Source organism: Notothenia rossii (assembly GCF_949606895.1).
Source record: "Notothenia rossii genome assembly, chromosome: 6".
Lineage (NCBI taxonomy): Eukaryota > Metazoa > Chordata > Actinopteri > Perciformes > Nototheniidae > Notothenia > Notothenia rossii.
Window position 1 is genome coordinate 88,036,120 of NC_136909.1, and position 20,389 is coordinate 88,056,508.

The 20,389-nt window shown below is 42.3% G+C and overlaps 2 protein-coding genes across 2 annotated transcripts in view; both read left to right on the top strand.

The window, feature by feature from the left end:
- The first annotated feature begins 671 nt into the window (after positions 1-671).
- On the top strand, positions 672-13,167 carry LOC307044270 (NACHT, LRR and PYD domains-containing protein 3-like). The gene is made up of 10 exons (XM_079689363.1): positions 672-803; positions 944-2,750; positions 6,604-6,777; positions 7,209-7,382; positions 7,939-8,112; positions 8,428-8,601; positions 8,947-9,120; positions 9,448-9,621; positions 11,973-12,019; positions 12,146-13,167. The coding sequence occupies exons 1-10, from the start codon at positions 767-769 to the stop codon at positions 12,688-12,690; spliced, it is 3,480 nt and encodes a 1,159-aa protein (XP_079545489.1). The 5' UTR covers positions 672-766; the 3' UTR covers positions 12,691-13,167.
- A 3,831-nt stretch (positions 13,168-16,998) lies between these two features.
- The window catches only part of LOC307044215 (uncharacterized protein), a 33,961-nt gene continuing 30,570 nt past the window's right edge, over positions 16,999-20,389 (top strand). Inside the window, exons 1-4 of the mRNA XM_079689297.1 lie at positions 16,999-17,187; positions 17,424-17,453; positions 19,287-19,400; positions 19,923-20,090. Of these exons, the coding sequence (XP_079545423.1) occupies positions 17,446-17,453; positions 19,287-19,400; positions 19,923-20,090 (290 nt within the window). The 5' untranslated portion in view covers positions 16,999-17,187; positions 17,424-17,445. The remainder of the gene's footprint in view (positions 17,188-17,423; positions 17,454-19,286; positions 19,401-19,922; positions 20,091-20,389) is intronic.

Genomic DNA, 20,389 nt, shown 5'->3' on the forward strand with positions numbered 1-20,389 from the left:
GTTAAACCTTAATCAAAGATTACAGTCACTGATTACTTTCATTTTGGTGCGTGGCACTTCTTAGTATTTAGTGTTGCTGATAGTCAAGGATGAGTGATATCACTGCCCTTTAACCTTTGTACCAATTCATGTGTCTATAAAATGTTATTTTGAGGTTTTAGTTTAAAATAAAAATTGGCAATAACTTCTACAGCTGCTAAAGTTTGTACTCCGTGCGAGGCCCAGACAAATCCAGTGATCTAACCTTTCTCCTGTTGCTCACACATGCACCTGATCCACATTTCCAGCACCACTGAAGCATATCAGAGATAATGTGAGTTGTTTCTTCATGATTCCTCACAGAGAGGACCAGCAGAGCTCAGAGGTTCCCAGAGGTCAGTCTGCCCAGCAGCATCAGACACAGCTGGACTCCACATTTATGGTCTGTACATGAACTACAGCTACTTCACATCTGTTCTGCTCACAGTCAACTCCATGATGCACTTTGTAGATCAGTGGATGGTCAGTCTGTCCAACATGGATCTGATGTTTGGTGACTTTAGTTTGATTGTGTTGTTCATGTATTCTGTTCCAGCTGCTGGAGGGCAACATCATCACTTTTGTGAAGAACGAGCTGAAGAAGATCCAGAAGGCTCTGAGTTCAGATTACCCAGAATGCTTAGAGAGTCAGAGGGATGATGAGGAGGTGTTGGACGGTGAGGATGAAGAGCAGAGGAGGAGCAGCAGAGAGGCATTTCTGAACATCACACTGCACTTCCTGAGGAGCATGGAGCAGGAGGAGCTGGCTGACCGTCTGCAGAGCAGTAAGAGGGTTTCTATAGAGATTTAACAAGCTGGATAAATGTTGACTAAAGTCTCAAGAGATGAAACAAAGTATATTCAGATCCTCATTCTTTAAGGATGTATCTGACTCAGTGATCTGATTTGTTGTGTGTTCATTCAGGAAGTCGTTCTGGAGTGTGTCAGCGTGAACTCAAGTCTAACCTGCAGGAGAGGTTCCAGTGTGTGTTTGAGGGCATTGCTAAAGCAGGAAACCCAACCCTTCTGAACCAGATCTACACAGACCTCTACATCACAGAGGGGGGGTCTGCAGAGGTCAATGATGAACATGAGGTCAGACAGATTGAAACAGCATCCAGGAAACCAGACAGACCAGAAACAACCATCAGACAAGAAGACCTCTTTAAAGCCTCACCTGGAAGAGATGCACCAATCAGAGCAGTGCTGACAAAGGGCGTGGCTGGCATTGGGAAAACAGTCTTAACACAGAAGTTCACTCTGGACTGGGCTGAAGGCAAAGCCAACCAGGACATCCAGTTCATATTTCCATTCACCTTCAGAGAGCTGAATGTGGTGAGAGAGAACAAGTACAGCTTGGTGGAACTTGTTCATCACTTCTTCTCTGAAACCAGAGACGCAGGAATCTGCAGGTTTGATCAGTTCCCGGTTGTGTTCATCTTTGACGGTCTGGATGAGAGTCGACTTCCTCTGGACTTCCTCAACACTGAGATCCTGACTGGTGTCACAGAGTCCACCTCAGTGGATGTGCTGCTGACAAACCTCATCAGGGGGAAGCTGCTTCCCTCTGCTCGCCTCTGGATAACCACACGACCTGCAGCAGCCAATCAGATCCCTCCTGAGTGTGTGGACATGGTGACAGAGGTCCGAGGGTTCACTGACCCACAGAAGGAGGAGTACTTCAGGAAGAGATTCAGAGATCAGGAGCAGGCCGGCACCATCATCTCCCACATCAAGACCTCACGAAGCCTCCACATCATGTGCCACATCCCAGTCTTCTGCTGGATCTCTGCTTCAGTTCTGGAGGAGGTGTTGAAAACCAGAGAGGGGGGAGAGCTGCCCAAGACCCTGACTGAGATGTACATCCACTTCCTGGTGGTTCAGTCCAAAGTGAAGAACATCAAGTATGATGGAGGAGCTGAGACAGATCCACACTGGAGTCCAGAGAGCAGGAAGATGATGAAGGCTCTGGGGAAACTGGCTTTTGAGCAGCTGCAGAAAGGCAACCTGATCTTCTATGAGTCCGACCTGACAGAGTGTGGCATCGATATCAGAGCAGCCTCAGTGTACTCAGGAGTGTTCACACAGGTCTTTAGAGAGGAGAGAGGACTGTACCAGAGGGACAAGGTTTTCTGCTTCGTCCATCTGAGCGTTCAGGAGTTTCTGGCTGCTCTTCATGTCCATCGAAAATGTATCAATTCTCGTATCAACCTGCTGTCAGAAGAACCAACAACCTCCAGGTTGCCTAAAGTCTTCAGACCCAAACCTAAACTCACACATCTCTACCAGAGTGCTGTGGACCAGGCCTTACAGAGTCCAAACGGACACCTGGACTTGTTCCTCCGCTTCCTCCTGGGTCTTTCTCTGCAGACCAATCAGAAACTCCTACGAGGTCTACTGACAGAAACAGGAAGTAGCTCAGAGACCAATCAGGAAACAGTCCAGTCCATCAAGAAGAAGATAGAAGAGGATCTGTCTCCAGAGAGAAACATCAACCTGTTCCACTGTCTGAATGAACTGAATGATGGTTCTCTAGTGGAGCAGATCCAACAGTCCCTGAGTTCAGGAAGTCTCTCCACAGATAATCTGTCTCCTGCTCAGTGGTCAGCTCTGGTCTTCATCTTACTGTCATCAGAAGAAGATCTGGACGTGTTTGACCTGAAGAAATACTCTGCTTCAGAGGAGGCTCTTCTGAGGCTGCTGCCAGTGGTCAAAGCCTCCAGGAAGGCTCTGTGAGTACAGAAACATTCAAATATGTAAGGGATAATGTGCTGCGACGCGGCCTTCATGCCGATCTAGATCCCTCCGCTTCGCGTCGGGCTCCTGATCGGCCTGTCGGTGTTCTTTTCCCCATCATGACCAAGTCGCTGCACATTATCCCGCTTATTACACGGCCACATTCTCAACAAAGTAACGTTATGACTCCCAATATTAATTGAAATGCTTTTATGGATTTAGAAAATGATTTTATTGATTTAAAAAATAGTTGTATGTATTGATTTAAATTGAAATCCATCCGCTAAGAAAAATACTCCGTTGTTACCGTTTGAACTAACGTAGCAACGGCAGGAACTGCTTCGATAGCGTTTTTGAGGAGCTTTTTGATTGCAGATTTGAAAACATCGCTGCTTGCTTTAAAAGTAGCACAATTCATGATGTCAAACCTTGGGAAGTATCTAGATATCCCTGCCCTAATGCCAAAGTAACTGCACACTGAAAATGTGTCGCCGTTTGATGTCTGTGTCTGAACCGCTGCGTAAAAGGAGGGTTTCTGCCTGTTACTTCTCCGCTGTTTTCTCGTCGCTCTTGTCTTGTCAGTTAGAAAGCAAACTGCATGCAGTTTGCTTTTCGGCCAAACTGTATATAGTTAAATCGAACGGACTTCTTTCTGCAGATGTGAGCGTCCTTAACAACGGTCAATAAGTCCTTGACAGCGGTCTGTCTGTTCAGTATTAACAACGTGTCACATGTTCTGAATTGACCAATCAGAATCGAGTATTCAACTAAGCCATTTAATAAGTAAGGGATAATGTGCAGCGACTTGGTCATGATGGGGAAAAGAACACCGACAGGCTGATCAGGAGCCCGACGCGAAGCGGAGGGATCTAGATCGGCTTATTACATGGACACATTCTCAACAAAGTAACGTTATGACTCCCAATATTAATTGAAATGCTTTTGTGGATTTAGAAAATGATTTTATTGATTTAAAAAATAGTTGTATGTATTGATTTAAATTGACATGCATCCGCTAAGAAAAATAGTCGGTTGGAGCAGATATTTCCAACTATTTTGAAATAGAAAATGGTATTCCCCAAGGGAGTGCAGTCAGTCCAATATTATTCAACATCATGATTAATGATATTTTTACATGCTTAGACACATGCATACAATCGGCTCTGTACGCAGATAATGGGGCTATTTGGATGAGGGGAAGAAATGCCCCATACGTAATGGAGAATATAGCTAGAGCGATTACAAAAGTGGAGAGGTGGTCATATAACTGGGGATTCAAAATGTCAGAAAGCAAGTCATGCTACATGGTATTTACAAACAAACGCCAGATTGATGGCCAACAGCTAACACTATATGAGAGTCCAATGAAAAAGGCGAATGAGTTCAAATACCTAGGGCTGTGGTTTGATAGCAAATACACATGGAACATGCATATTAATCAAGTGGAAACAAAATGCAAAAAAGTATTACATTTATTGCGAGCTGTAGCTGGATGCAACTGGGGCGCAGATAAACAAGCATTAATAGACATTTACAGATCAATGATGAGGTCCACAATAGACTACGGTTGTATAGTATATGGAGCAGCAGCAAAAACATCGCTTTTAAAAATTGATAGAATACAATATAAAGCATTGCGGCTGTGTATTGGAGCGATAAAGTCATCCCCTATCAATGCAGTTCTGATAGAACCAGGAGAGACACCGCTGGAGATCAGAAGAGAGAGACTTGCTCTGTCATACTGGGTCAGACTACAAGGAAGTGGAGAAGAAAATATTCCAAACAGAATATTACAGGATTGCTGGGAATATGCAAAATTCCAGGGACGTGGGTTTGGCTGGACGAGTAAGGAAAGAACGAGGGCATCTGGAGTGGAGAATATCACGTTTGCCAAAGCAACTCCATTTAGCAGTGTTCCCCCATGGCTGTTCCCAGAAGCTAAAATAGATATGAATATCATAGAAAGGAAAAAAGAGTGGCAAATAAATGAAGTGGGAATTAAAACAAGTATGTATCTGAACGAAAAGTACTACAATTACCTACAAATCTATACAGATGGCTCTAAGAACAAGGAAGAGCGTGTTGGAGTTGGCATATACATCCCAGACTTTAAAATATCTATTTTAAAAAGAGCGTCTGATCAATTATCAGTGTATACAGCAGAAATGCTTTCTGTAATAATAGGATTGCAGTGGGTTGAAGAGGTCAGACCAGATAGGGTGGTTATATGTACAGATTCATTGTCCATATTATAAAGCATACAATCAACAACAACTACTAGAGAAGACATTCCCATAGAACTGAATCATAGCCTGTTAAGACTGCACAGAAGCGGCATAGATCTGCAGTTCTGCTGGGTGCCTGCACATGAGGGGGTGAAAGGGAACGAGTGTGCTGATAGATTAGCAAAAACTGCACTACAAAAGCAAATAACATTACCAGTTCAACTTGGAGAAGGAGAAGGAAAAGCAGTCATTAAGAAGAAAGGGATGGAGATCTGGCAGAAAAGGTGGGAGAAAGACCAGAAAGGCAAGGACTATCACAAAGTACAAAATACAATTACAATTCATATTCATAAAGAAAGAAACAGAAGGGAGGAAATCATGATGGCTAGACTCAGAATAAATCACACGGCTTTGAACAGTACGCTGTATATCATGGGGAAAAGTGACAGTAACAAGTGTGGGAACTGTGCAGTAAAAGAAGATGTAGAACATATATTGTTAAATTGTGACATCTATAAAGCGGAAAGAGAACAATGAAAGGCTAAAGTCTTAGAGGCAGAGAGGGAGTGGAGTGTGGTTGGTGTTTTGGGAACAAAAGGAGAGGGAGTAAAAGCTACCACAAAGGCACTGTTTAAATTCTTGAGTGAAACTGGGGTAGGAAAAATAATTTAACATTAGGTCAGGAAAGAACATAGATTAGTTTTGTTTGGTTTTATTTATTTCATGGTTTTATTGATTTATTTATTTATTTTAATTTTATTTTGATTAGAACATAGGTTAATGAGTTGGAATGATGTGATGATGCATACTCATGTACAGTAGGTGGCGGTATGCACCTTTTAAGTTGTTTGCAATCCGCCAAAAGCAAGAGAAGAAGAAGAAGAAGAAGAAGAAGAAGAAGAAGAAGAAGAAGAAGAAGACAAATAGTCCTTTGTTACCGTTTGAACTAACGTAGCAACGGCAGGAACTGCTTCGATAGCGTTTTTGAGGCGCTTTTAGATTTCAGATTTGAAAACGTCGCTGCTTGCTTTAAAAGTAGCAGAAGTCATGATGTCAAACCTTGGGGAGTATCTAGATATCCCTGCCCTAATGTCAAAGTAACTTGCAACTGAATATGTGTCGCCGTTTGATGTCTATGTCTGGACCGCTGCGTAAAAGGAGGATTTCTGCCCGTTACTTCTCCGCTGTTTTCTTGTCGCTCTTGTCTTGTCAGTTAGAAAGGCCAAACTGTATATAGTTAAATCGAACGGACTTCTTTCTGCAGATGTGAGCGTCCTTAACAACGGTCAATAAGTCCTTGACAGCGGTCTGTCTGTTAACAACGCGTCACGTGTTCTGAATTGACCAATCAGAATCGAGTATTCAACTAAGCCATGTAATAACATGAAGTAGTGGTGGTCTAATGGATAGTGAGGTGGGATGAAGATCGGAACGTTGTGAGTTCAATTCCCGCCAGGAACACCACCACTCGTGTTCCCTTGAGTAAGGCACTTAGTCCTTAGTTTCTCCAGGGAGAATGTCTCTGTAATTGTAAGTCGCTTTGGATAAAAGTGTCAGCTAAATGAAATGTAAAGTAAATATTATGCTCATCTTTTTAAAATATTGTTTGTACTTTCTTTATCAGACTGAGTGGCTGTAAGCTGTCAGAGAGAAGCTGTGCAGCTCTGTCCTCAGTCCTCAGCTCCCAGTCCTCTAGTCTGAGAGAGCTGGACCTGAGTAACAACGACCTGCAGGATTCAGGAGTGAAGCTGCTGTCTGCTGGACTGGAGAGTCCTCACTGTGCTCTGGAGACTCTCAGGTCAGGATTCATCAACATGTTGAGCTTCCTTTTGAATACGTATTGATATATTGGGCTGCTGTTGCCCAGAAGGGAAATAGGCGATAACCAATGGGAGGGTTATTGATTCGATCCCCTCTCCCTGAGGTTAACATGTCAAAGTGTCCTTGGGTAAGATACTTGACCTCAAATTATTTTCTAGACATTGTATTGAAGTGTTTGTTAGTTGCTTCAGTAAAAGCCTAAGCTGAAATAACATGTATGATTACTGGATGAGTTTTCTAAGTTCACTGTACTCAAGTTATTTTTCAACCCAGTTGTGATCGTCAATTTTCAGACCCTGTGTAACATAATATACTTTACAGTTTTTCTGTTTTGCCCAGGAAAGCATGTTATATAAAAACATAGTCCACTTTAACATTTGCTTCCATTTATTTTTGTTGTCTCCTCAGATTGAGTTTATGTAACCTGTCAGAGAGAAGCTGTGCAGCTCTGTCCTCAGTCCTCAGCTCCCAGTCCTCTAGTCTGAGAGAGCTGGACCTGAGTAACAACGACCTGCAGGATTCAGGAGTGAAGCTGCTGTCTTCTGGACTGGAGAGTCCTCACTGTGCTCTGGAGACTCTCAGGTCAGGATTCATCAACATGTTCAACCGATGGACTTTTGAATTCCTAACCATTTCAATGGTTTAATTCCTTCTTTTCTCTACCAAAATGATTTTGAAATAGTTATGTTCGTCAAACTCTCAGGTCAGGATTCATCAATATGTTGAGCTCCCTTTTGAATATGTATTGATATATTGGGCTGCTGTTGCCCAGAAGGGAAATAGGCGATAACCAAGGGGAGGGTTATTGATTTGATCCCCTCTCCCTGAGGTTAACATGTCAAAGTGTCCTTGGGAAAGATACTTGACCTCAAATTATTTTCTAGACATTGTATTGAAGTGTTTGTTAGTTGCTTCAGTAAAAGCCTAAGCTGAAATAACATGTATGATTACTGGATGAGTTTTCTAAATTTACTGTACTCAAGTTATTTTTCAACCCAGTTGAAATTGTCAATTTTCAGACCCTATGTAACATAATATAACATCATTTACAGTTCTTCTGTTTTGCCCAGGAAAACATATTATACAAACACAAAGTCCACTTTAACATTTGCTTCCATTTATTTTTTTGTCCCTTCAGACTGAGTGGCTGTAAGCTGTCAAAGAGAAGCTGTGGAGCTCTGTCCTCAGTCCTCAGCTCCCAGTCCTCTAGTCTGAGAGAGCTGGACCTGAGTAACAACGACCTGCAGGATTCAGGAGTGAAGCTGCTGTGTGCTGGACTGGAGAGTCCTCACTGTACTCTGGAGACTCTCAGGTCAGGATAAATCAACATGTTGAGCTTCCTTTTGTGGAAGTATTTAACTTACTATAGTAAATGAACTATTTTTAAACCCGTTAAATTATTCTTTGCTGTTGTGTTCAGGTGCAAATCTACACACTCTTCTCCCTTTCTACTTTTGACACATTTTTAACATTGGCTTTCAATCCACCATGTATGCAAAATCTTTGCCATCAGTTCAAATAATGTAGGATTCCTCGTATTTATGATTATAGGGTCTTAATATTTTGTTTTTGAATTTGTAAAAAGGAGTAAATGCCGAACTTTTAATTTAAATGTTTGTCCCTTCAGACTGAGTGTCTGTAAGCTGTCAGAGAGATGCTGTTCAGCTCTGTCCTCAGTCCTCAGCTCCCAGTCCTCTAGTCTGAGAGAGCTGGACCTGAGTAACAACGACCTGCAGGATTCAGGAGTGAAGCTGCTGTCTGCTGGACTGGAGAGTCCTCACTGTGCTCTGGAGACTCTCAGGTCAGATTTCTTATTTTATCTTAAATTATTGTCTCTCTCTCTCTCTCTCTGCTTATTTACAATCTCCTTCTTTCTCTTCCTGTTTTTAAATCAGTCAGGTAACCAAACACAAAGTCTTCTTTTGTATTAAACATGAATAAAATACAGTTGATGTAAAACACTCATCCTGTTACTGATTAATGCCATCGTGGAGAAGAGACATCATGAACATTGGCATCACAGATGTGAAGCAGTATTGAGTTGCACATTTTGAATAAGGAATAATATGCGATAAGGCAGTCATTCATGAAAAAGAACACCCTGAAGTTATTGATTTTATGTTGTTGTTTATTATTGTCTCCTCAGACTGAGTGTCTGTAACCTGTCAGAGAGAAGCTGTGCAGCTCTGTCCTCAGTCCTCAGCTCCCAGTCCTCTAGTCTGAGAGAGCTGGACCTGAGTAACAACGACCTGCAGGATTCAGGAGTGAAGCTGCTGTCTGCTGGACTGGAGAGTCCTCACTGTGCTCTGGAGACTCTCAGGTCAGGATTCATCAACATGTTAAACTTATAGCCAGTTAAATTGCGATGTACATTAATGATGGATACACTCATAACCTTTTGTTGCATCTGCTTCAATAACATTTGTTATTGTTTTTTTACTCACTGTGTGTGTGTGTGTGTGTGTGTGTGTGTGTGTGTGTGTGTGTGTGTGTGTGTGTGTGTGTGTGTGTGTGTGTGTGTGTGTGTGTGTGTGTGTGTGTGTGTGTGTGTGTGTGTGTGTGTGTGTGTGTGTGTGTGTGTGTGTGTGTGTGTGTGTGTGTGTGTGTGTGTGTGTGTGTGTGTGTGTGTGTGTGTGTGTGTGTTCAGTCTGTCAGGCTGTATGGTCTCAGAGGAAGGCTGTGTTTCTCTGGCTTCAGCTCTGAGATCCAACCCCTCCCATCTGAGAGAGCTGGACCTGAGCTGCAATCATCCAGGAGACTCAGGAGAGAAGCTGCTGTCTGCTGGACTGGAGGATCCTCTCTGGAGACTGGACACTCTCAGGTATTATAAACATATACAGTGAAGGAAATAAGTATTTGATCCCCTGCAGATTTTTTAAGTTTGCCCACACAATACATTAACAGTCTATCATTGTAATGGTAGGTTTATATAAATATTGAGAGCAAGAATATCAAAAAGAAAATCCAGAAATTGACATTATATAAAAGATAAAAATGTATTTCCATTGAACTGAGTGAAATAAGTATTTGATCCCTTTGCAACAAACAAGGATTCTGGCTCCCACAGACAAATAATTCATCTTCCTTTAAAAAAGTACTCCTAATCAACTTGTTACCTGTATAAAAGACACCTGTCCACAGAATCAATCAATCAGATTCCAATCTCTCCACCATGGGCGAGACTGTAGAGCTGTCTAAGGACCTCAGGGTGAGACTGTAGACCTGCACCAGGCTGGGATCGGCTACAAGACCACCGGAAAGCAGCTTGGTGAGAAGGAGACAACTCTTGGTGCCATTATTCAGAAGAATAATGTGTGTGTTTCTAAATGGAAGAAACACAAAATGAGCATCAATGGCCCTCGGTCTGGGCTCCACACAGGATCTGGCCCCGTGGGGTATTGATGATCATGAGAAAGGTGAGGGATCAGCCAAGAACTACACAGGAGGAACTTGTTAATGATCTCAAGGCAGCTGGGACCACAGTCACCAAGAAACCTATTGGTAACACACTACACCATAGTTGATCAAATCCTGCAGTGCCTGAAGGCCCCCTGCTCAAGAAGAACACGAGAGGCCGTCTGAAGTTTGACAACGAACATCTGAATGATTCAGAGAAGGCTTGGGAGAAGCGGATGAGGTCAGATGAGACTAAAATGTTGATCTTTGGCTTCAACTCGACACGCCGTGTTTGGAGGAAGAGAGATGCTGACTATAACCCCAGAACACCATCCGTCAGGCATGGAGGTGGAGACATTCTGCTTTGGGCTGTTTCTCTGCTGAGGGGACAGGAGGACTTCCCTCCATCGAGGAGAGGATGGACGGGGACATGTCCCGTGAGATCTTGGTGGATAGCCTCCTTCCCTCAGCCAGGACACTGACCATGGGTCATGGAGGGGTCTTCCAGCAGGACAAGGACCCTGAACATACGGCCAAGGCAACACAGGAGAGGCTAAAGAAGAAGCACCTTCAGGTGATGGAGGGTCCTTGCCAGTGTCTGGACCTTAATCCCATAGAAAATGTGTGGAGGGAGCTGAAGCTTCCAGATGCCAAGCATCAGCCTCAACACCTGAAGGATTTGGATCTTCAGAGAGGAGTGGACCAACATCCTTCCTGAGATGTGCACAGACCTGGAGACCAACTACAAGAAGCGTCTGACCTCTGTGTGACCTCTGTGTGTCCAACAAGGGTTTCTCCACCAAGTCCTAACACATGTTCTGCAAGGGGATCAAATACTTATTTCACTCAGTTAAATGCAAATACATTTTAATCTTTTATATAATGTACATTTCTGGATTTCCTTATTGATATTCTTTCTCTCACTGTTTATATAAACCTACCATTCAAATGACAGACTGGTCCTTTCTTTGTTGGTGAACTTACAAAGTCTGCAGGGATCAAATACGTATTTCCTCCACTGTGTGTATGCCAAGACAAAAACATTGAAGGGAACTAAAGACACGGGATAAGACTCAGGCAGCAGCTCTGTGTTTACAGAGAAGACACGACAACAAGAAATACATCTTTATCATTTTAGATTCTGATCTCCATTTTAATGCTCATTTTAATTTGCTGACCAAAAACTGCTTTTATCATTTTGGCAATAGAGTCAAAATCCATCCAACAACCTAAACACAGCAGAGATCATCCCACTCCTGATGGACCCCATCTGCACTGGCTCCTGTATCTGAATTGATTCTGAAGTGCTTCTCCTATTTTTAAAGCACTAAATGGCCCCTCCCTCTTTTAAACACAATGATGAACTATCAGATGTCCTGTGAATTCATCATCATAATAATAATAATAATAATAATAAATGGTATGGTCAAAGCACCTTTCATTGCTCAAAGCAAACCCAAAGTGCGTTGCATGAAAGATGCTTTTAAATAAAGTTCATTTATTTTCCTCTTCAGATTCCAGGTAAGAGAAACACTCATTGACTGCTGCTAGCAGATGCTGAGGGAACACTAACTGAACACTGATCAACTCTTACATCTTATTCTCTGAGAAATAATCATTGAAGTTAATGAGCTTTATTTATCGACTGATCTAAAATGATATCGTGAACATGTAGCTTCATCTGTGGAGAATAACAAAGCTCTGAGTTTGAGAGTGATGTCCATGTCTCCATGCTGCTCTGACCCCCCCCCCCCCCCCCCCCCCCCCTTCTTTCAGGATGGAGCCTGCTGGAGTCCGATGGTTGAGACCCGGTCTGAGGAAGTGTGAGTGTGGTTTAATTTGATTCATGAAAACAAAGCAGCCACCATCTTCAAATGTAACCTTCATCATCAAAGTGTCAATAAATGAACAGCTGATAGATGAATAACTGCTGCTGTTCCTCTCCTCAGATTCCTGTGAACTCTCACTCGACACAAACACAGCACACAGAGAACTCAAACTGTCTGAGGACAACAGGAAGGTGACACGTGTGGAGGAGGAGCAGCCATATCCTGATCATCCAGAGAGGTTTGACCCCTGGTGTCAGCTGATGTGTAGAGAAGCTCTGACTGGTCTCTGTTACTGGGAGGTCGAGAGGAGAGGATGGGTTGATATATCAGTGACTTACAGAGGAATCAGGAGGAGAGGAGAGAGTGATGACTGTTTGTTTGGAAGGAATGATCAGTCCTGGAGTCTGATCTGCTCTAGTGGTCGTTACTCTGTCTGTCACAATAACACAGTAACACACACCTCCTCCTTCTCCTCCTCCTCCTCCTCCTCCTCCTCTGGTAGAGTAGCAGTGTATCTGGATCATCCTGCTGGCTCTCTCTCCTTCTACAGAGTCTCCTCTGACACACTGATCCACCTCCACACCTTCAGAACCACATTCACTGAACCTCTCTATGCTGGGTTTAGGTTCTGGTCTGGTTCCTCAGTGTCTCTGGTTCCTCTGTAGGAGGAAGAGTCTCCTCCTGTTCCAGAGACTTCCTCCCTTCTGCCCAGAGAGTTCAGTCTGTTCAGGATCACAGCTGATACATAATTGTAACCATAGTGTACTTATGTGTTTTTACTTATTGTAATTCTTCATTATTAATAACGTGTGCCTACTTTGATATATTTAATATACAGTCTACTCTTTTCACTTTTTCAGCACTAAACCTCTGCGGTTGTAATTCTGTGAATTTCCCCTTTTCTGGACAAATAAAGGAATTCTGATTCTGAAAATATTTTGTATTTCTTTTGCTCAATTTAAGTTAATATTGAACTGGAAAAAGATTCAATAACTGCGCTGTAATTCAGGGAAGGGCTACAAAAAGTCACTTCACACAAGCAGACAGCAGAACTGTAGAGCTCATCACTTCTGTATAAATCACATCTGTGTGCCATATCACAAAGTTCAAACATGTAATTAAAATCGTTATTATTAAATCAATTGTTTATTTCATTTACTGAGGTCTTTAAAATTATTCACAACATGAAGTACATAAGCAGTGGAATGATAGGATGTCTCTAAACCGTCTTAAACCGTCTTAGATTCAGTTTAATTATATTAATAAATATAAAACTAAGAAATATAACATTTTAGTTGTATATTTCAGCACAGCAGGGGGTCATGGTGGACCTGGAGGTGCTGACCTGGTGTGAGGGAGATCATCTGGGCTGGTTCAGGGAAAGAAGGAGAAAATAGACTGTTATAAACCACAGCTAGATATTAAGATTAGAAAACTTATTTTGTGAAGAATAAATCTGTACAACATGCTTTTGTTGATTCAAACATATTTGTATTATTACAGAAAGATTAAGACTTATTTTAAATATGAAATAATTTGATTAAATGACATCAGCTATAGTTGACTTGCTAACTGCTGTAAACCAAGGCTAGATATTGAGATCAGAAAACCTCCCTCCTCTGTGTCTGTTTGAGCGTCTGTGCTTGAGTACAGAAGTGGGATCTGGGGAGCAGGTGCCAAGCTGCTGTCACTCAATCAGCTGGGCTTTATATACCGGGCTTCAGCTCCACCAAGCCGACAGATCGTAGATTCTGGTACACAGCTACTTGATCATGGGCTTGCCTGCTAATTGATACTTGAGTTGTTTGTCCAAGTTTCTAATTCCTGTTTCTGCAGTCATCCTGCCTGACTCCTACCTCCAACTAGTGATGGTGAGATCAAGCCTTATGAAGCTCTGAAGGAATACTTTTGACTTTTGATTTATTTGTTTTATTATGTTCTCCTTATAGCATTGTGAAGCATCTTGAGATGACGTTGTTTTTAAAGTGTGCTATATAAATGAAATGTATTATTATTATTATTATTATTATTATTATTATTATTATTATTATTATTATTATTATTACTTACTTGGCACATTTCTTGTCCACTCTCTATTTTTCTCACATTACTCTTTGTATCGTTCTTAGTTTGATTGTAAATGTTGGGACACTGATTTCAACTTGTATATACTATCGGTAGGATTTGTATCTTCAATTGTATTCATCTCTAATCTGTATGAATCTGTGCTGTCCTGTTCTTCACTCTTATCCTGCTGCTGTTAAACTACTGAATTCACCCACAGGGATTAATAACGGTCCATCATATCGTAAGCTTTCCAGCCAATTGGTTCACAAAAGGGTTCATCTCCTGAGGCTCCATCTGAACACCAACCCCCACTGTTGGTCAAAGAGTGTAAAACAGGCAGATATGATTCTCAACAGTGTGATCTTTCTTATACCGAGTTCCCAATGAGTAAAGCTTTAGAATAATTCAGAACTTTTTAACATTACCAGTGGCTAAAGGAACAGCTTAATCTTATTTAATTGGCCATGCTCCACTTTATTTCATCGCCAGTGGTGATCTCAAATAAATGGTTAAAAAAAGTAAAGTAAAAGTAAAGTTTCTGGTTCCTTTTCAGCCGAGCTAGCTTGTTAGCTAATTTGCTAGAAGGCTACTGGTGTCACAAGCGCAACAGAACATTCTGTTTCACGTAACGGCCTAACTGAGTCTCAGTCTGTGCTGCGTTCACAGGATCAAATGTGTTGAGATGATTCCATTGTTGACAGTGTCAGGTTATCAGTACGTAAACAGAGGGATCCTGCTTCTCTAACAGAGTTGTCCAGTGTGTTGGACTCTTTGCAGCCTCTGCTGTGTAGAGTTCTGCTTCCTGAACACAGCTTGAATAAATACGTTCATTAAGACAACAGAGACCGACCTCATCACTGCTCTTTGGTGATCTGGTTGAACCTGTTACTGATCATCCTTAGCACAGATAGTTTGGTGCCATCATTATATTCCCTGTACTCACTGATCAGCCAGAGAGATCAGAACCAGCTGTGCAGAGACTCTCATCTGTACAGTAACCACAGCTGTCAGATAAGTGTAGTAAAAAGTACAACATGTACCTCTGAGATGAGTACAAGTATCAGGTAGCACAACATGGAAGTCCTCTTAGTTGAGTAAATGTATGAAGTGTTGGACACGTTGCAGACAGAGACGTTGATGCTGTCAGTGATGAGGATCTGTTCTCAGCTGTGTGCTGGGCCGTGGGAAGTAGGGGTGCTGAGGGTGCTGCAGCACCCCCTGGTGGAGGACAGAGGATCTGCACTTCCACAAGATTAAATGCAAATATAATTTTAAAAAAACGAATTTTCAGCGTTGATGTAACAACATTCATAATTAAGTAAACATAACTCCCTTTTCACCCCAGTTACATTTTCCATTTGCCCTGTACGATGGGGGCTGTAAGTGATGAAAGTGGGGGATGTTGGTTTATCAGGCGCCCGCAGCTCACATCCAAAGTGTGAGAGAGAGAGAGAGAGAGAGAGAGAGAGAGAGAGAGAGAGAGAGAGAGAGAGAGAGAGAGAGAGAGAGAGAGAGAGAGAGAGAGAGAGAGAGAGAGAGAGAGAGAGAGAGAGAGAGAGAGAGAGAGAGAGAGAGAGAGAGAGAGAGAGAGAGAGAGATAGGGGGGTGCACCGGTACCGGCAGGGATTTTTGTTAGCTTCTGCTGCGCTAACGGATATAAGAAGCTGTTTCTACAATAATGTGGAGGGAGAGTCCTCTCCAGTCAGACTGAGAGGCTCAGTGAGGTAAAGGACTCTGAGTGTTTAGATAGTTCACTTTAGTCTAAGTTGTCTCAGTGGGTCTCAAACGTTTTGATCACAGTTTATGTAAACAAATATTTCCATAGCACACCTTTATAATTATTAGGATAAATAAAAACAGTACTGCGTGTTGCATACTATATATAGCTACAGTAGCCAAACATATTGTTTAAAACTGGAGAGATTTAAAAATATGCATAAATAAATATTAAATGGTAAAATAATGAACCACAAAAATAAAATAAGTTAGCCTACATGTATTTGTTATTGGCTATGGTAGGTTATTGATTCTGTTCACATACTTATTTGATTAATAAAATGCAAACCGATCTTTTTCACATGGGTGTTCTAAGTTGCACCCCCTAGATCAGTCTCTTGTAATTGAAGCATTTTACTTTAAAATGTTAAAACAAATCTTCGCGGGGGGGCTCCCCCGGACCCCCCCAAGAGGATGTGAAGTCCACCCCCCAATTAAAACATGTTCATACAATACTAAATACATTTGAAGCCTTTTTATATCAGCTGTCCACCATGTCAATACGTTTATCTTTTTGTAGTGTATTGGTCATAGAGTTTTTTAATTGCCAGCTAAAATCTTGCCGAGGGCAGCAAATTGTTCAGAACTGGTGTCATCCCCACACCACCCCCCATTTGAAACATGTTCCCACGGCTATGGCTGTGTGCGTCACTCTTTAGTGTCCCCTGGTCTGTTCTCAGCTGTGTGCGTCACTCTTTAGTGTCCCCTGGTCTCCCAGCTGTGTGCGTCACTCTTTAGTGTCCCCTGGTCTCTCAGCTGTGTGCGTCACTCTTTAGTGTCCCCTGGTCTCCCAGCTGTGTGCGTCCCTCTTTAGTGTCCCCTGGTCTCCAGCTGTGTGCGTCACTCTTTAGTGTCCCCTGGTCTCCCAGCTGTGTGCGTCTCTCTTTAGTGTCCCCTGGTCCCCCAGCTGTGTGCGTCACTCTTTAGTGTCCCCTGGTCTCCCAGCTGTGTGCGTCACTCTTTAGTGTCCCCTGGTCTCCCAGCTGTGTGCGTCTCTCTTTAGTGTCCCCTGGTCTGTTCTCAGCTGTCAGAGTGCAGCAGGGAGCGGCTGGGGGTTAATCTTTAACTACGATATAAAGTCATATACAGTTTGAAGTGAGAGCTGCAGCGTCACACTGCTTCATCAGAGTGCTGGACACAGAGGACTGATGAAGAAGGATTTACTCCTGATGGAGCACATGGTCAGATCAGCAGGAAACTCTTCTTCTACACAGACCTGGTCCTCACAGCTGATGGAGCACATGGTCAGATCAGCAGGAAACTCTTCTTCTACACAGACCTGGTCCTCACAGCTGATGGAGTTCATGAGAAGAAACTGAGTAAGTGGGACTTTGATTCATTCAGTGTCTAATGTTTCAAACAGCTGCTCTTTGTGGGTTCATGTGTTCACCTCCTGTCTTTAGAATGACAGCACTCAGTTTATCTGACAACTGATGTTAGAAACTACAGCTCACTGTCTTTAAAGTCTACATGTAGAAACAGATGTTATTTCCTCATCACGAACAAATATAATGACATTAAAGTAATAATGAAGCCGTGTGTCTGTCTCCATCAGGTGGCTGCAGGTTATCACCAACATGGAAAGGTATCACACTCAACACTTCACATGATGTTTGAAACTGTTTCACCCTTCAACATGTTCTCTCTCACTGACTGGCTGTTTACTGTCTCTGCTCTTTCTCCTGAACATTGACTCATAATAAACCTGTAAATCTATAAAACACATTCAGATTGAATCCTGATACTGGACTGCAGTTTGGACTTTGATGCTTCTCTTATCTTATGAAGCCTCATATTCCATATTTATTGAGGCGTCTGTTGGTCAACGTGCTCTCATAGAAAGATCTCTGTTAATGAATAACTCAGAAACAACAAGGGATCTGAGGAGAAGTTAAGATGTCTTAAGGACTAGTTGCATGAATCTGGGGACTAGTTATAGGAATTTAGGGACTATTTGCAGAGCACAAGGGACTAGTTGCTGAGATATATATGGGCTACTTGAAGGGATCCAGAGACTAGTTGATGATATATTTTCCCCTGAGTTTTCAGCAGCATGACTAATAACAAACCTGTAAATCTATAAAACACATTCAGATTGAATCCTGATACTGGACTGCAGTTTGGACTTTGATACTTCTCTTATCTTATGACGGCTCATATTTCATATTTATTGAGGCGTCTGCGGATCAAAGGGCTCTCATAGATAGATCTCTGTTAATTAATAACTCAGAAACAGTATATTATTGTTTTGATGGAAAAAATAGTCTTTGAAGTAAGAACCAATCAATGCAGAGAGATCTGAGGACTGGTTAAGAGGTCCAAGGACTAGTTCCAGAGATCTAGGGACTTGTTGCAAAGACTTGTTTCCCTACTTTTCCCCTGAACATTGACTCATAATGTTGATACTTCCCTTATCTTAAGAAGGTTCATATTTCATATTTATTGAGGCGTCTGTGGGATAAAGTGCTCTCATAAATGGAATGATCATTTCTACTCTGTTAATAGTAGTTGAACCTTTGCATATTTAAGTTTGTAGCAAGTACAGTGCTGCTGCTGGTGTGTGTGTGTGTGTGTGTGTGTGTGTGTGTGTGTGTGTGTGTGTGTGTGTGTGTGTGTGTGTGTGTGTGTGTGTGCGCGTGTGTGTGTGTGTGTGTGTGTGTGTGTGTGTGTGTGTGTGTGTGTGTGTGTGTGTGTGTGTGTGTGTGTGTGTGTGTGTGTGTGTGTGTGTGTGTGTGTGTGTGTGTGTGTGTGTGTGTGTGTGTGTGTGTGTGTGTGTGTGTGTGTGTGTGTGTGTGTGTGTGTGTGTGTGTGTGTGTGTGTGTGTGTGTGTGTGTGTGTGTGTGTGTCGTTAAGATGTCTTGTTGCAAAGATCTGGGGACTATTTAAAGAGATCTAGGGACTACTTACAGAGGTCCGGGGACTTATTTTGGATCTCTAGGGATTCTTCGTAGATACCTGAGGACTAGTTGCAGATGTCAAGGCCAGAGTCACAGAGATCCAGGGACTAGATCCAGAAGTCTTTGGGACTAGTTGCAGAGACCACAGATCAAGAGAAATGGTGTTGGGAAGCTTATATTAGGTTTTACACAGACAGGAAGTATCATTCTGGAAATAACCCGGACTCTGGGCCTTTCAGATGTGCTGAGTTCTAATCCATGGTCAACAGTATTAAACCATAGCACATCCAACTATAAACCAAATACAAGAAAATGAATAGGCTTAAAAATGTATACAAACATGTACAAGTTTGAATACAAATGATGAACATGATGTGTAAAAGACACGCATTAATGGCAGTTAAAGGACTTTTACTCTCCAAATCGACTGAAAGCAGAGGTCTAAATCTTGTATTGTCATACATTTCCCAAATTGGGATTCATAAAATACATCTTATCTCATCTTATCTTTTTCCTATCAGTTCCCAGCAACAGAAAGAAAGGTCGCCTGAACCCAGCTGTGTGTCCATGAAGAGTGATCAGTCAAAGGGTCCTATGCCTGACTGCAAAGATAACCCCCCCTCTTTTAACCCAGAGTAAGTATATGAAGCCATTGATTTAACGGATGGGCTTGTTGTTGTCATCCTCAGTCAGATACTCATGTGGTCTTCCATCATTGAGAAATCAGAGGGTTTTTACTTTTATTAGAACATGATTTCTGAATTATTGGCATAATATCTGACAATTCCCAAATTCTAAGCTAAACCATTGATCCAGTAAAGCCGCTGTGATTTCCCTCTGTTTATTGTGCGATACACAGGACATGTGTGTTCTTCACTGAGGCTTTCCTTCTCTCTGCCATGCAATTCATGGTAAACATCCACGCTGGAAATATGGGAAGTTTGGGTTGAACTTGGTAATGTGATTCATTTGGGGTAATTTGTAAGTTGCTTTCAACGTTAAAGTTTGCACAATAATCACAAGCGTCAATGCGTTAACATTAACAGCCCTTATTTTAATATTGTGTTGTTATACAGACATGAAGATCTCGTAACTGTCCACGAGAAAGCTCAGTACACATTACTCACACTCAAAGCTCTGTGTGTGTTGTGTTACAGGCCAGAGCAGCAGCATGGACCTGGACCTGGACCTGGACCTGGACCTGGACCTGGACCTGGACCTGGACCTGGACCTGGACCTGGACCTGGACCCAGCTGTGTGTCCATGAAGAGTGATCGATCGATGTACAAACCAATATATTTTAAAGGCCGCCCTTCAGAGACAGAGTAAGTGGACGTCATGTGACTTCATTATATCAGCAGCAGTAGAAAACTTGTTGTTACTGAAGAACAGAGACTTCTTGTTGAAGCTGAGGGAGGGTCAACCAGCCTGAAGCCAGTAACATTCGAGTTTAACGTGTGTGACGAAGGTAACTTTGTCACTGTGGACTGACGGCTTCGGGCCTTGTAACTCAGCACTTTAGTGAACAGTTTGCACTTTATTAGCGTGATTCCACAGTACAGTTGGCATTACAGATTTGCACATAATTTATACTAATTATCGAAGTAGTATTTATTAACTGATT